This window comes from Lontra canadensis, unplaced genomic scaffold (genome assembly GCF_010015895.1).
Source record: "Lontra canadensis isolate GAN:19392208 unplaced genomic scaffold, GSC_riverotter_1.0 scaffold191, whole genome shotgun sequence".
NCBI lineage: Eukaryota > Metazoa > Chordata > Mammalia > Carnivora > Mustelidae > Lontra > Lontra canadensis.
In genome coordinates this window covers 504,273-519,769 of record NW_022631185.1, presented here as the reverse complement: position 1 = coordinate 519,769, position 15,497 = coordinate 504,273, and the positions used below count along the sequence as shown (strand labels likewise).

General features: G+C 46.7%; 1 protein-coding gene and 1 non-coding gene across 6 annotated transcripts; one reads left to right on the top strand and one right to left on the bottom strand.

Annotated features, from left to right (window-relative positions):
- The first annotated feature begins 4,961 nt into the window (after positions 1–4,961).
- On the top strand, positions 4,962–10,510 carry ZNF772 (zinc finger protein 772). Of its 5 annotated transcripts, none has more exons than XM_032847680.1 (5): positions 4,962–5,148; positions 5,759–5,797; positions 7,211–7,331; positions 7,686–7,793; positions 8,405–10,510. In XM_032847680.1, exons 1-5 carry the CDS (start codon positions 5,071–5,073, stop codon positions 9,547–9,549), a joined length of 1,491 nt encoding a protein of 496 aa, XP_032703571.1. In that variant the 5' UTR covers positions 4,962–5,070; the 3' UTR covers positions 9,550–10,510. The 5 variants fall into 5 exon arrangements, with proteins under 5 accessions (XP_032703571.1, XP_032703570.1, XP_032703573.1 ...); XM_032847679.1 differs by having other exon boundaries at positions 7,205–7,331; XM_032847683.1 differs by lacking the exon at positions 4,962–5,148 and adding an exon at positions 5,166–5,656 and having other exon boundaries at positions 7,205–7,331.
- A 452-nt stretch (positions 10,511–10,962) lies between these two features.
- LOC116861188 lies at positions 10,963–11,097 on the bottom strand. Its single transcript, XR_004381430.1, has one exon. It is a non-coding gene; the product is annotated as a U4 spliceosomal RNA (small nuclear RNA).
- Between the last annotated feature and the right edge of the window lie 4,400 nt (positions 11,098–15,497).

Below are 15,497 nucleotides of genomic sequence, written 5' to 3'. Positions count from 1 at the left end.
TCATTGGCTGAGCGCGGGCGGCGCGGGGCGCAGCGACTTTCGGGTAATGTAGTTTCCACAGAACCCAACGTGACGGAAGGGGGCGAACTGGCAGAGACACGGGGCGGGAGAGACCTGGGTCAAAAGCTGTCCCTGGGGCGCCTGGGTGGCTCAGTGGGTTAAGCCGCTGCCTTCGGCTCAGGTCATGATCTCAGGGTCGTGGGATCGAGTCCCGCATCGGGCTCTCTGCTCGGCGGGGAGCCTGCTTCCGCCTCTATCTCTGCCTGCCTCTCTGTCTACTTGTGATCTCTCTGTGTCAAATAAATAAATAAATAAAATCTTTAAAAAAAAAAAAAAGCTGTCCCAGACTCTCCTCCAGAGACTGTCCTACATGTAGATGTCCCTGGATTCCGGTTTCCCTGCGGAGCTAGTGCTACTACCGTCTCTCCGTCTCCTGAATGACTTTAAGAGGGTCTTGAGAACCACAACAAAGGGGTTCCTTGTACTGAACCAGTTGTACGTTACCAAATTTCCCTTGCAAGGCAATGCCCAGTGTCAGAGAAAGCCGTGGTGAAGCAATGCCTGATGGACTAGAAAAGCAACGCAGTTCTGAACGTAGGCGGGGAGATAGTTGTTCATCCCAAGCGTTCGCCTTCTTGCCTCACCCCGCACATCTGTGCCCTTCCCCTTTTTAAGGGCCCAACGTGGGTGTTCAAGTAGGACAATGGGCCTCAAAACCATAAGCCAACACGCTCTCAGTCCCAGGTTTTCCTCCTTCATCCCTTTCTATTCCGTGTTCCCACTACCCTTTCGTCTCCACGTACAAAGCAAATCCCTGCAGGCAGAGCAGACTATAGCTGGACTATTACTGACACCGGGAAGATTTGGTAAAAGAAAGGCCACCACTTTAGCATGTGCTCCCCTAGCACCTCCCTTGCCACTGGCTCCGTTTCTTTCCTGTCCGTCTTCATTTCCCCAAATCTTCTGTCCCTTTTATCTGTGGGCTGAGCAGTGACTAAATTCATCACTGCCTTGGAATGACTCATGAGCACAAATGATGATGTAGCATTAACTCCTTCCTGAAATTCCCTGGAAGTACTTGTTAAGTACTAGCGAAAGTACTCTGGAAAGGAGGTGAGGAGTCAGCATTGGAGTTGAGAACATGACATGACAGTGGTGTTAGTTATTTAGTTATTTAGTTCAGGCCTCGACGTAGCATGGGTTAGGGTGAAACCTAACCCAAGTGTCCACCTGACGCACAGCAAAGCCGATCTGGGATGTCAGGTATGTGATAGAAAAATGGGAACCGCACTCTTGAACTTTGATCGTTATAACTCTGCCCCCTTCTTTGTCTTCCTCAGAGCACTATCAAGGTTTCTACCTGAATCTCTGTCTCCCAAATTGCAATTCTAATTGCCCAAGCAAGAGTCCGTTCGCTTTACTTGGCAGTGAATTCTTTCTTGGTCAACAAGATATACTCCAAATTTTTCCTCTTCTAGTCTTAAAAGTGTATATTCTGATTCTATTTATTGTATTTAAGCTAAAAATCACAAATATGTATGTAATACATTTGAGCTGTGAAAATTAGTAACGAGAAACTTCACTAAAATGGAGTCAGGAGGTTTCTGCAGGGGAAGTTCTCACTCCTACCCACTTGTAGTTAATTGCAGACCCAACAGGAAGAGATGGACTTGATCTTACCTGAGCAGGACCTTGCCTATTGATACTACTCTGCTACTCCTGTAAGGGCCTACTTAGCCAGATCGGGTCCATCTCGGTTGAACAGCCATTTTGTTGTTTATGCAGTAAAACTTAAACTGACCCTGCCCTCTCTCCCCGCCCCACCCCGAGGAATTTACTTAGAAGCAAGTCCCAGAAACCAGTAAAATGTGGTCGACCAGTCCCTGATAAGAGAGCCCAAATACAAGGGCGGGTCAGGTCAGGTGGAGATAACAGAGCCCGAATGCAGGGATAAGTCGGGCCAGGTAGACATCCAATCAGTGGAGCACGCATACTGTCTCCCTAGCTACCAAGGAGTGTGGGCCCCGCATTTGGGTGCCAAACTAGAGAGCCAGTTCTGACCAAGGTGATAGGCTAATTCAAATAGCTACTATGGGGTAAATTGTAATTCAATTGGCCACCCATGTGTGACCTAGCATGACCGTGCAGCTTTCTCTGTGTGTTGCAATCTCATTGGCCACCTGTGGTCAACCACATGGCCTTTGCTCTATAAAAGTTAGTCTGTGAGGCTGGGAGTCGCTCGCTCTTTCTGTAAGAGGCGGCCCCAAACGGTCGGTTTGATTCTCGATTCTTGGCGCAAAACAAAGCTTTGCTTGACCTTCGCTTTGTATCAGTCTCACTCCTTTGCTCACGGGCCCTAACACTCCAGCCATAGGAAGAAATGTTTTCCTCACCCCCAACCCCAGACAATAGCTCAGCCCATGCAAAACCACCACACTTTGAACTCCCTCTTTACTTCAATGGATGTGTAGTTCATAACAGCCTTCCCAAGTTCCCTTGCCTCTCCTTGAAAAATTCTGTCCATGGGCACCTGAGTGGCTCAGTGGGTTAAGCCTCTGCCTTTGGCTCAGGTCATGATCTCAGGGTCCTGGGATTGAGCCCCACATCAGGCTCTCTGCTCAGCAGGGGGTTGGCTTCCCCCCTCCCCCTGCCTGTCTCTCTGCCTACTTGTGATCTCTCTCTCTGTCAAATAAATAAAATCTTTAAAAAAAAAATTCTGTCTGTCCTTTGTTCCCCAGACTTGCCTATGGTTTTGCTGCAGCCTGTTTGTCCTGGATTGCAATTCTCTTTTCCCAAATAAACCCATTTTTTGCTGGTAAAATAACTGGCAGCCTCTATTTTTAAGGTAAACAGAGTTACAAATACATTTACTTCCCATTTAGAAATATAAGGGATTTAGAACATTAAACAACTAGCCTTCTTTCAGTGGATGTTGTGTGAAGGAATGCTTGGGAATTCTGATGCTGAGAACAAAGGTAAAGAAAAAAATAAACTTCCTTACAACTTAAAGCCCATTAACAAGTCTTTGAAATAGGCAGGTGACCTTCCTCTTGGAACTCAACTGCCTTGATGTTAATACTTTGCTGAGGGCAAAAGGCAATCTTAGCATAATATTATCTTGACCTCCAGGATCCTGTAAGTCTAGTTTAGCATAAAAAAATGCCAGGAATGTCTGGCTGGCTCAGTCGGTAGAGTGTGTGACTCTTGACTTTGGGGCTGTGAGTTCAAGCCCCACTTTGGGAGGTTGAATTTACTTAGGGAAAAAAAAATTTGTGCTGCCCTAATACATAAAAATTCCTTTAGAAATTTCCTTTATCTCTATCCCACCAAAGATATATGTTAGCAATCATCCTTCAAGCATATGATCCACTTGTATACATCTGAACGGTCTTGTGACTAAGGTTTTACTCTGCAGTAATAAATGACTTTTTCCTAATGATACCCAGCCCTTCAAGGGATTAGTCCATCAAGGTCCTGGAAACCTTGCTTCCAAATTCCTTAGAGACTTAGGCTATGCATAACCCTCTCCCAACTTTAGAGTACATAATCAGTTACCCCCTCATAAACCCAGTGCCGCTCCTTCTGCCCGCAGGTTCTGTCTCCATGCTTTAATTTTAACCACCTTTCTGCACCAATGACGTCTCAAGAATTCTTTCTCAACTTTTCACTCCAAACTCCAACATTTGCATAGCAATTCCATCATTTTAATTCCATATGGGGATATATTCGCATTTACAAAATAAATGATCATCTATTTTGAAAAAAGATGTACCTCTCTCACAATCTTGATTCCTTTTCTCATTGCAGACTTTTCATCTGGGATCACTCTTCCTTGAACTTAAATATTTTGCTTAGAATTTTATTTTCTGTGGGTTTGTTTTCCATTACATTCCTCATTTGGGGCCTCATATAATAATAGTCTTATGTCACAAATTTTTTTTAATATTTTTTATTTATTTGACAGAGAAAGACACACAGAGAGAGGGAACAAGCAGAGGGAGTGGGAGAGGGAGAAGCAGGCTTCCTGCTAAGCAGAGAGCCTGAGGCTCCATCCCAGAATCCTGGGATCATGACCTGAGCTGAAGGCAGACGCTTAACGACTGGCACCTCTGTCACAACTTCTTAAGAGACATTTTTACTGTGTATAGAAATTTAATTTCGTGGCCACTTTTTTCTGCATAGAGACTGTTCTTACTGCCCTCCTGACTCCCAAACGACATTTGGTACATCGCCTTTCTTTCAGACATTTGTAACATACCTACAAGGAATTGAATACATCTCTATGTACAGAGTAAGAAATATTATCTTGTAAAAAGGTGCTGCACCAGTGTTCTACACAGTCACTGATTATACAGTCAGGAGGAATGACTTCTGAGGTGATCAGAGGCACAAACATTGCCCACGTGCTTGAGCGGCGCTTAATATCCCTCTTCATGTCCACTTCGTCGGGTGTCTGGAGTCTTTCCTCTCCTGTTCCTCGCCCTCCATGCTGAGGCTCACAAAACTAACTCCAGAGCTGCAGGCTACAGGAGTTTACTTGATGACAATATTTATTAGCTTCCACCTGTAAAAATCTAGGAGAAATTAATTTTCTGGTGAGCAGTTTCTGCGCAGAGTCCTGAAATAATATCTCTAAGCATTTCTGTAACGCGTTACAGATCGCCCTTATCGGAAATATGGGAACGGCTCCTTTAAGGGAAAGAGCAGCCCCGCCTAGTCCTCAAGGAGACGCAATTTCTAGGCGCCGCTAGCTACGCGGCTCCAGAGGCGGCGCTGACGCCTCTCGCCAGTGTCGTCGCGAAGGAAACCACATTACCCAGGATTCTCCGCGATGCTGGGCCAATGAAGGCTGGGGAGAGGGGCATTTCCGTTGGTGCGGGAGACGGCAGGGAGGGACTTCCGTTCCCCTCTTGAGCGGACATGTTGTTTGTTTTTAGATTAACCTACCCGGTTGGTGTCCAGATAGCCGTCAGGCCTGAGTGACACGAGAAGGCAAACGCGAGAGGAGGCGTTGTCTCCCCTGAGCAGAGGCGGGCCTGAGGATCGGGTCCTTGCACCTGTCGACCGCTAATGACCCCCTCCCCTCCGCGCGCCTTCCCCGGTCCGCAGGTTCCGGTGGCCGCGGTCGCGCTGACCTACCCGGCGCAGGTGGGTGCTGCGCCCTCGGGTCCTCGCGCGACCTCCGTTTCTGAACGCAGACCCTCGAATGAGCCGCCTCAGGGCGCTGCCACTCAGGCCCCTGTGTCTAGACAGCAGGGGCGCCCCTGGTTGGGCCCCATTTCTGATCGCCGGTGTGGCGGGGTGTGGAGGGACGTCGCGGACAGAGGGGCCAGCATATGCAAAGGCTTGGGAGGCGACACAGACGGAGCATTCGGGAAACCTGGAGCCTTGGTGTGTGGAAGGATCAGAGTGTGAGGAGGACTTAGACCTGCGGTGTCAGCCTGAGTAGCTCTAAGGTCACTGTGAGCGTGCTGGGAGCTATGAAGGGTTCTAGACAGGGAGGGACGCCATCTGAAGGCTTTTAAAAGTATTTCATAGGCTGCTTGTGGAACGGACAGACAAGGTTGGGAGATGAGGCGGCCGGTGAGGCACAGAAAGAGAGACCTAGTCCGAGGTAACACAGCTGTCAGGTCGCCTGAAGACCTAGGCACAGAAGGTAGGCAGTTAGCCCCGGGTATTTGCGGCGGGGCAGCAGTAGTGGATAGGCATGAGCTCCTTCGTGCTTTGCTTGTCTCTCACAGTCTCCCTCTTTCCACAGGTTCCGATGAACTCAGAAGTAATTATGGACCCTGTACAGGTGAGGGAAGGGTGTCTGTGCTCTCAGCCATCCGACCCCCCCACCCACCTGGTCTCCGGGATTTGGGTATCATATAGCACTCTTCTTATACTCTCTTGGCTCTTGAGTCTGAGGACCCTGGAGAAGTCTCCAGCCCAGGATTTTGAGCCCAGGCCAGGGGTTTTATAGAAAGCTTCTCATTTTGGGTAACTGTTGGAATAAGACGTGGAGAGTTGTTCCAGGTACAGGAACTAACAAGTGCATGTACTTGGAGGAGAGACTGAGATGGAAGTTTTCAGGAAACAGCAGGTCTCACCCATGTGTGGTAGGAATCAGGAGCAGGTGGCCAGGAGTCAGGTCTAGAGTGACCAGCTGACTAGCTAGGCCTCTGTTCTGAGAGTTGTGTAGCCATGAGGGTATGGAGTGGAGGAGGGAGGTGGTCTGCTCCAGGTTTTAACAGGCACCCTGCGGATGCTAAGTGGAGAACAAACTGTGTGTAGTGAGGGTAGAAGGAGCTCTGGTGTACACAGAGAAACCAGGGAGGAGGTTGCTTCAACATTCCAGGTGAGCGGTAGGAAGGGATGGGCCAGAGGGGAGCTGTGTAGGTGGGAGAAGTGTTGGATCAGATTTTTTTTTTTTCATGTGAGAGAGAAAGAGAAAACCCCAAGGTTTTAGCCTATATTAGCTGGAAGGGTAGAAGCTCCATCAGCAGAGATGGGCAAATCAGTGCTAGACATAACTCAGATTGGATATTAGGATTTTAAATTTGTTGCCCATGTGAAGAATCTAAGATGTTCCAGAGAACACCAAGTGGAGGCATCAGGTGAGGTTCTGGACACAGGACTGGACTTCTGTGGAGGGGTTCATGATGGAGACATCCAAAAAGTAGCAGGGGGTGTGTAGGCAGCTTTAAGAGGAAGAATGTGCCATGCAGTGCATTAGTGAGCCAGTAAGGTGATGGTGGAGGCCAGTGACTGGGTGGGGGGCCAGAGTTGTGAGACAGAGTAGGATCCAGAATTATATGCACCTGCAAAGTAGTGTGAACTGATGGCTCCTGGGTCTTGGTTTTGGGGGCCTAAAAGAGAAAGGTGAGCCCAACTTTGGTTGTGGGGTAGCATGATTTTAGTAGCCCCAGGAGAACTGGTTGGCAGGAGGTGGGGGTGGGGGATGGGGAGAGCAGAGCAGTCCTGCAGGCTGGGCCCAGAGGTTAGATGGTGCCTCTCTGACCACCTGCCTATGGTTGCTATTGGCAGGCACCATAACAAAGGGACAGTTAGGAGAGTGCAGACACCATTGGCATCCACTCTCTATATTTCCTGAGTTGAGGAATTAGGTAGGAAGAAATGCAGGAGGGAGATCTGTGGGGGCCTGGATGAGTGTCCTTGGGAGAGAGGCTACTCATGGACTTGGCTCTCCCCATTGTGGCAGGGACAGGTGAACTTTGAGGATGTGGCTGTGTACTTTTCCCAGGAGGAGTGGGGTCTCCTTGATGAGGCTCAGAGACGCCTGTACCGTGATGTGATGCTGGAGACCTTTGCACTTGTGGCCTCGCTGGGTAAGTCCCTCACACCCACCCCAGTGTCCTGTACTGGGCTCTGCTGCTCCCCTGTCTCCCAAGGATAGTCCAATCCTTCCTGTTAACAGAGTTTGTTCTCTCCCTGCCTGGATGCCCTGTCCAGATCCATGTGCTCGTGTCCCCCAGTTTCTGGCCCCTCCCTCTATCTGACATCTGCAGCAGCCTGTCTGGGTCAGGAACTGCGGGACCAGAGTGGTCACCGCTGGCTGAGACCACTGAGCTATTTGTGCAAGACCCTACTTTGAGATTATTTTATAATACTTGGTTTTCTTCTCTGAGTGGTGGGTTACCCAAACCAGTGCTGCCCATTTACTTGTCTTGTCTTCCCTTTAGGAGATGAATCTTCCATGTCCCATGGGGTTCACTCCCTGGAGCTGGGCAGCAAGCCCTGGGGATCTGACTGGGCAGACGTTACTCCAGCCAGGACCGGAGAAGCTCAGGGTGGGTGTGGCCCTGGGGAATGGGAATGGGGAAGGATGTGATGTTGGGACTGTGTTCCTGTCATTCCCTAACCTCTCTCCCACACTTTACTTTCCCATGTACACAGTTGTCTTATGCTCTGACCTTTGGCCTCTGGCTGTTCCCCACCTCAGCTTCCATAGCTCACCTGTTCTCTCCACTGCTTCCTCTGCAGTGCCCCCCAACATTGGCTTATACTCCGTGTGTCGTGAGATGTGCACGTGCCCTAAACCGCCCTTAGATACCAACTGCTCAGTGGTAGCTCGTCAGTAGTCAAGCTGCACAGCTCTCATCTGTCCCCCCGTGGAATGTTCTTCCTGGGCTCTACCCCACAGGCTGTACCCTGTCCTCCTAGTCAAGGCCTCTTCCATTCCTTTTTTCTTTCTTTTTTATCCCCCTTAGACTTTCCCATTCTGTGATCTTTAGATGCCAACTACTGCATGGCAGCCCTTTACTAGCTTGAGCTTGGGCCTCGTGTTCTGATAGCATTCCTGTGACCTTGATCTTACTTCAGTTAGACACACATATATAATAAGGCCACCCCTTCCATCAGTGTTAATTTGTACTTGTCCTATACATTTGTCTGCTTTCAGGTTGTTGGCATGGAATGGAGGACGAGGAGATAGCTTTTGAGCAGAACAGTTTTGTGGGAGTGTCACAGGTCAGGACTCCCAAGGCACGTCCTTCTACCCAGAAGGCCCACCTCTGTGAGACATGTGGCTTGGTCTTGAGAGACATTTTGCATGTGGCTGAGCCCCAGGGAACACACCCTGAGCAGAAGTCATACATGTGTGGGGCATGTGGGAAACAATTCCACTTCAATGCAAACCTTCACCACCAGAAGCAGCACAGTGGAGAGGAGCGCTTCAGAGGGGGCAAGGGCAGCCCCTTGTTTGTGAGCAGCTCCCCTGTCGATCCACTGGAGATCCCTTGTACGACAGGGAAGAGTTATAAGGACTTCCCAACTAGCTCAAATATTTTCCAGCAGCGTGCTCCTCATAGTCAATGGAAGCCAAACAGTAACACCAAATGTGTGGGTGCCTTTCACAGTGGACAAAGGCATTACGAGTGCAGTGAATGTGGGAAAGCCTTCAGCCGCAAAGACTCACTTGTCCAGCACCAGAGAGTCCACACTGGAGAAAGGCCTTATAAGTGCAGTGAATGTGGGAAAACCTTCAGCCGCAAACCCATACTTGCTCAGCACCAGAGAATCCACACTGGAGAAATGCCATACGAGTGTGGCATATGTGGGAAAGTTTTCAATCATAGCTCCAACCTTATTGTACACCAGAGAGTTCACACTGGAGCGAGGCCTTACAAGTGCAGTGAATGTGGGAAAGCGTATAGCCACAAATCCACACTTGTTCAGCATGAGAGTATCCATACTGGAGAAAGACCTTATGAGTGCAGCGAATGTGGGAAGTACTTTGGTCACAAATACAGACTCATTAAACACTGGAGTGTTCATACTGGAGCAAGGCCCTACGAGTGCATTGCATGTGGGAAGTTCTTTAGCCAGAGCTCCGACCTTATTGCACACCAGAGAGTTCACAATGGTGAAAAGCCCTATGTGTGCAGTGACTGTGGAAAAGCCTTTAGCCACAAACATGTACTTGTTCAACACCACAGAATTCACACTGGAGAAAGGCCATATAAGTGCAGTGAGTGTGGGAAGGCCTTCAGGCAAAGAGCTTCCCTCATCCGACACTGGAAAGTTCACACTGGAGAAAGGCCTTAGGATGGCAGGGAATACACCATTTCCTTGTTCCATTAGTGACTGACAGCAGAGAGAAGCTGTGAGATTAGCCTTCTTGAGTAGCCATCAGCCAGAAGTTGAACCTCATAACATTTAAACATCCACCCTGAGGAGATTTTTTGAGTGCAACATATGTGGGAGGCTTTCTGGTGCAGTGTTGCCCTTTGTAACCTGTCCAGAAGCCTTGCCAGAATTCTGTCACTTCCCGTGTCTCTGGAAAAACAGAAAACAAAAAACCAGCCATTTATGGAATGGCAGAGTCCCACATTGTGCATAAGTCACCCCAACATGTTCTAATAGGCAGTCCTCTGCTCCTCCTCCATTCCCCAGAGGGAATCATCAGTACCTGGAGCCCATTAAAAATCCACACTCCTTCCTGCCATCTCCACCACCAGCTGGTATAAGCATGGACACGACCTAACTTTGGTCAGAAGGTGGCAAGCTTTGTTCGGCTGGCTGCTTGCAGAGAAGGTTTCCGTTTTTCGTGGACTTCGTTGGTCTCATTTTGCACTCACGATGGATTTGTGCAGTCTTCAAGTCACCTACCTTAGGAGTTGTCTGTCTCATGTTCTGTTTTTGCAACAAATGGCTTAGTTTTTAAACTATAATTTTGGGGATTCCATCACTCTGCGTTGTATTGAAAACAGAATTGGATTCTGCCAGCGTGAAGTGAGGAAGAGCTTTTGTGAGAGCGCCAAATGTTGCGTCTCAGTGGTGTTAGCAGAATGGCAAGCAAGGAACATCTTTAATTTTAGCCTAACTTGCATTACTGCTCAAGGTCTCCTATGAAAGAATACTGATCTTGGTGGGCCTAATCTTTTGGCCTATATGCTGAGATTTGTGATCATGGTCACCCTGAGCACTGGGCAGTTGTGACAGCCTCTGGTGTATCTGGGGGCAGTATGAATTGTTTCCCTTGTCCCAGAGGGAGTTTCATAGTCCCATTCTCGTGCTCGCTTCGGCAGCACATATACTAAAATTGGAACCATAGTCCCATTCTCTTAATGAGAACTTGACCCCTGGGACGTGCCAGTGCCCCTGAAATCTACTATTTAATAGGCAGATGTCACTGTCCCCTAAAAAGACTAGGTAGGAATCATAATTGGCACAGATACTGATTAATAGGGAGTTGGGAGCAAACTACAGGGAGTGTGACTCTAATAAAGGTAAATCCACATGTTTCCATCACTATGGCTTTGGTATGAGGTTACAGAAATTCTCAGGATTCCCATATTTGTGTCTCTTATGGCTACAGTCACTGTCAGAGCAATCAGTTGAAGCATTTTCTGCAATAAAATGCACATACTTATAGTGTACAGTTTGATAAGTTTTGGTACATGTTTGCACCTGTGAAGCCAAGTTTTCTGATGTGCCCCACAATCCCTCTGCCCCTTACCCATTCCCAGGCAACCATTCGTCTTGCTTTCTGTCACAGTAGATTTATTTGAATTTCCCAGAATTTTTTTCAATTAGCAATAATCACGCCTCGGATAAACCTCATTGGCTACAATACTGCCACTGCACAAAGCTCCCAGAATTTTTATCTGTGGAAAAATTTATGTACACAGGTAACATTTTAATATGTACTCTTACGTATCTGGCTTTAACTTTGAATAATTATCTTGTGATCCATCAGTGTTAGGATCAATTCATTCCTTTGCATTCATGCTTTTTCTCTCATCTTAGAGAAGAAGTTCCAAATCAGGTGATCCAGTAGAGGGCTCACATAAAAACAGCTACAGTATCTGTTCAACCTCTTCCAGGACATGACGTGTTAACTTTCCTGACTTACTCTGTGGGTGACACAGACTCATCCTGGTGTAAAGTGGAAGGGGATTCCAGAACAGGGATAATACAAGAAGGTAGGGGTTTTTAAGAGAATGTCTTGGATAGTGGCTACCACAATTGTAGGCTTTATTTTCTTTTGCATTTTTAATCTTTCAATGATGAGTTACATTGACAAATTTTAAAAACTTAAACCAGTCTTACTTTCTAAGATGAGCCCCGCTTGGTCATGATGTATTCTTTTTATGTATTGTATTTATTTGCCTTTTTTTTTTTTAAGATTTTTGCATCTGTGTTCATGAGAGATGTTAGTTTCTAATTTTTCTTAATGCCTGGGTTTAATTGGTATCACCATAATGCTGGCTTTATACATTACGTTGGCTAAGTATCCCCTGATTTTTAATTTTTTAATTTCAGTTTCTGAAGAATTGGTGTTGTTTCTTCCTTGTTTTGTAGAATTCACCAGTGAAATAATTGGACCTGGAGTTTATCTTATGGGAAGATTTGTAATTACAAATTTAATTTTCATAGCGGATCTAGATCTATAGAAGTTATCTTTTTTCCTATAGAGTGAGCATTGGTGGTTTGTGTCATTCAAGGAGTTCATTTTATTTAAGTAATCAAACTTTTCAAACCATTATTATTTTAGTGCCTGCAGAGTCTTTACTGATGCCACCTCTAATTCCTGTGTTAACCTTAAAAATAAAACTGCCAGTTATTTTACCAGCCAAAAAATGGGTTTATTCAGGAATAGCTGAGATTACAATCTAGGACAAGTGAATTTTAGCAAAACCATAGGCAAGTCCAGAGAACGAAGGTAAAGAACGCTTTTTTATAGAGGAAAGGGGGAAGTTGGGGAGGGCTGTAATAAACTAAAAGTCCACTGACCTAAACTGGGGCTTGTAACTACAGTTTGTTATTAGCTGAGCTGTCACTGTCTCTAATTGGTTGGATTGTTGCCAGGGGAGGAAGAACTCTCTCCTCCTGCTAGGATAATAAAGTAGTATTGGCTCGCAAGGTCCACCTCTTCCTGTCCAGTCTGCAGTCGGCAGCTAGTGCCCCGCGTGAGAGCACCCCCTGCTGGCCGCCTGACCTCATTCTAAATGAGGTTTCCTTTTATTAATTTGCCCATTTCCCCCTTTTGATTAAGATCTTTCTTTGAAAGCATTGCCAATCAGTAGTCAGGTTCTTTATGCTTACTGGTTTTGTCCCTCAGTACCAGGAAGGTTGTCATGTCCTACGTTGGAAGGAAAGTGTTGCAAGTAGAAACCAGTTAAGGCCACATTTGAGGAATAAAGGTTAGGAGGGAGAAACTCGGAGTCTTGAAGCATCAGCCAGCATCACCTTATTGGGTGATCATTTAAAAAGATGAAAAAAAAAAAAACCTCAACAGCAAAATACAAAGCAGTTCTATACAAGTCAAAAGTGACAATTTCAAATTGTATGATGGTTGTTTTTTATTTTATTTATTCCTTTATTTGTCAGAGAGAGAGCGTGCGCACGAGCAGAGGGAGAAGCAGGCTTCCTGCTGAGCAAGGAACCTGATGCAGGACTAGATCCCAGGACCCTGGGGTCATGACCTGAGCCCAAAGCAGATGCTTAACCGACTGAGCCACTCAGGCACCCCTGTATGATGGTTCTAAACAAGGACCCTAGTTCTGAAAGTGAAATGAAATGTTTATTGGCACTTATTCCAACTTAGGGGAGAAAAGTTCTCCCTATGAAGTCAAACTTGGAGTGATGTATTCCTCTTGAAAATGTTTGCTTAAAGTGACCACGAAAACGGACTACCGAATACCACTAGAGCACAGGGGAAGAGTGAACCACGTGTGCGTGGGAAGACAGAGTGTGGGCGTGAACATGGTGTAACAGCTGATGAACTTTTTGCAAAACAACAGAACTTCAAAGATATCTTAAAACCGTACCATTACCAAAACAAAACACCGTACCGTTACCTCAAAAAACTATTTAGAGGGCGCCTGGTGGCTCAGTTGTTTGAGCAACTGCCTTCGGTTCAGGTCATGATCCTGGAGTCCCAGGATCAAGCCCTGCATCGGCCTCCCTGCTTGGCAGAGAGTCTGCTTCTACCTCTAACACTCCTCTCTCTCACGCTCTCTTTCTCTCATCCTCTCTCTTTCTCTCATCCTCTCTCTCTCAAATAAACAAAATCTTTAAAAATATATAAAAAAATTTAGAAACAAATGTGTTCTTGCTAATACAGTCTGTGAGGTTGAAAATTCAGAGACCATGAATTTGGAGATGAATCTGAAGTCAGTCAGTAGTTCAGATGAAGGAGACTTCCGAACTTTGAACCTTCCAACCTGTAAGAAAAAGCTGGTGAAAACTAACTTGTCCCAGGGTCAAGAGGCTGCTTCTGAAAGGCCGCGATCAAAAGATGCTCTCCTGCTTTCCAGGGCTTGGAAAATGCAGACAGTGGGACTGTTTTCCCATTCAAGAAGAAGCTACAGTGAAAAAGGTATGCATGCTTGTTTTGCACATCTTGGGAAAGCTGTTGTCAGATGTCTGCCTCAATTCCAAGAAATCTTTACTTTCAAGTCACCAGATGGTGTGCAGATCCAGTCAAGGTTTGGTGCTTTCTGTAGAGGTGTTACAGATACCCAAGTCTTTTCTCTGGAGTTTGGTGGCACAAGGGTTTGTTAGCAGTTCCTGACAACGGTCTTTCCAGTGAGGCTGAAGAGTCTGGAGGTGTCTTTTCCAACAGCCCAAATCTCCAGGTTGCAAAGTGTGATGCTTAAGGTCACGGGGCAGTACTCTGAGAAGATCGCTCTACCAAAACATGGTTGTTTTTAATAGAAGTAATTACGCCTCTACACAGTTTTATCAACTGTGGGTCAAAGAAGGCAGGGACCAAGTCCTGTGACTACGTCAAAGGGTAAAAGTCCAGAGTCCCCACTATGTGAGGTATAGAAGAATTAACAGCCAGAGCCAAGGTATTGGAGAGTCTAAAGTTTTGCCAATTGAGTCTTAATAAGTGCCGCTAGTGCGTTCAGCGAACTGAGGGTTTAAGATAATATGCACAACAAAAGTATAAAACTGGCCAAGCAGCACAGAAATGTCAAAGTATCTGACCAGTAAAATGGGTTCCCTGATTGCTGGGAAGTCTGAGAGAGGTTTCCCATAAGGGATAGAGATCTCAGGTCCTGGGATCGAGCCCCCGCATCAGGCTCTCTGCTCAGTAGGGAGCCTGCTTCCTTTCCTCTCTCTCACTGCCTGCCTCTCTGCCTACTTGTGATCTCTGTCAAATAAATAAAATCTTAAGATCAGGCCCCCTGAGTATCTAACCTGAGACTGAGCAAATTGCAATTTTTTCATTGGCGATGTTATGTCCCTTTAAGGCCAAAAATTTTAACAAGTGGATGTGGCCTTCCCATGAAGAGATTTGAGAGGGGGACAGAGAAGCAAATCATCTTGCAGCTAAGTAGAGAGTGCATATAACTTTCTGTCATCCAAATCAAGTTCTACAGTTTGTGAAAAGTAAGAGGGACTCTGTGAGACCTTGCGGTATGACTGTCCAGGTGTTATTTCTGTTCTTTCCCGGCAAAAACAAAACGATATTGGCTGTCCTTATCAATCCAGGACAAGCAAGCTTCAGCAAAACCATAGCAAGTCGAGAGAACAAAGGTGAGGAATGCTCTTTTAAAAAAATTATTTGCTAGAGATCACAAGCAAGCAGAGCAGCAGGCAGAGAGAGAGGGGAAAGCAGGCTCCCTGCCAAGCAGAGAGCCTGATGTGGGGCTCAATCCCAGGACCCTGAGATCATGACCTGAGCTGAAGGCAGAGGCTTTAACCCACTGAGCCACCCAGGCACCCCAGCAATGCTCTTTTATAGAGGAAAAGGGAAGTTGGGAAGGCTGTTATAAACTAAAAGTCCATTGGAGTGAACGGAGCTGTAAGTATAGTGGCTTCTCGTTGACTGAGCTTGTCTTCATCATTGGCTGGGCTGTTGCCAGGAGAGGAAGAAATCTAACTTACTCCTGGGGAATAGTGAAGTGGTATTGGTTTGCGAGGCCCGTCACTTCCTGTTGGGGCTGCAGTGGACGACTAGTGCCAGGTGTAAGAGCTCCCCCTGCTGGCCTCCGGCTCCATTCTAAATGAGGTCTCCCTTTTCTGAGTTCGCGCATCTT

What these genes read in the sequence shown, in the direction of transcription:
- ZNF772 (XM_032847679.1), top strand. Translation starts at nt 5,071, where the DNA reads ATGACCCCCTCCCCTCCGCGCGCCTTCCCCGGTCCGCAGGTTCCGGTG. An exon ending in TGCACTTGTGGCCTCGCTGG is followed by an intron (nt 7,332 to 7,685) that starts GTAAGTCCCTCA and finishes TCTTCCCTTTAG; the next exon opens with GAGATGAATCTTCCATGTCC. An exon ending in CAGGACCGGAGAAGCTCAGG is followed by an intron (nt 7,794 to 8,404) that starts GTGGGTGTGGCC and finishes GTCTGCTTTCAG; the next exon opens with GTTGTTGGCATGGAATGGAG.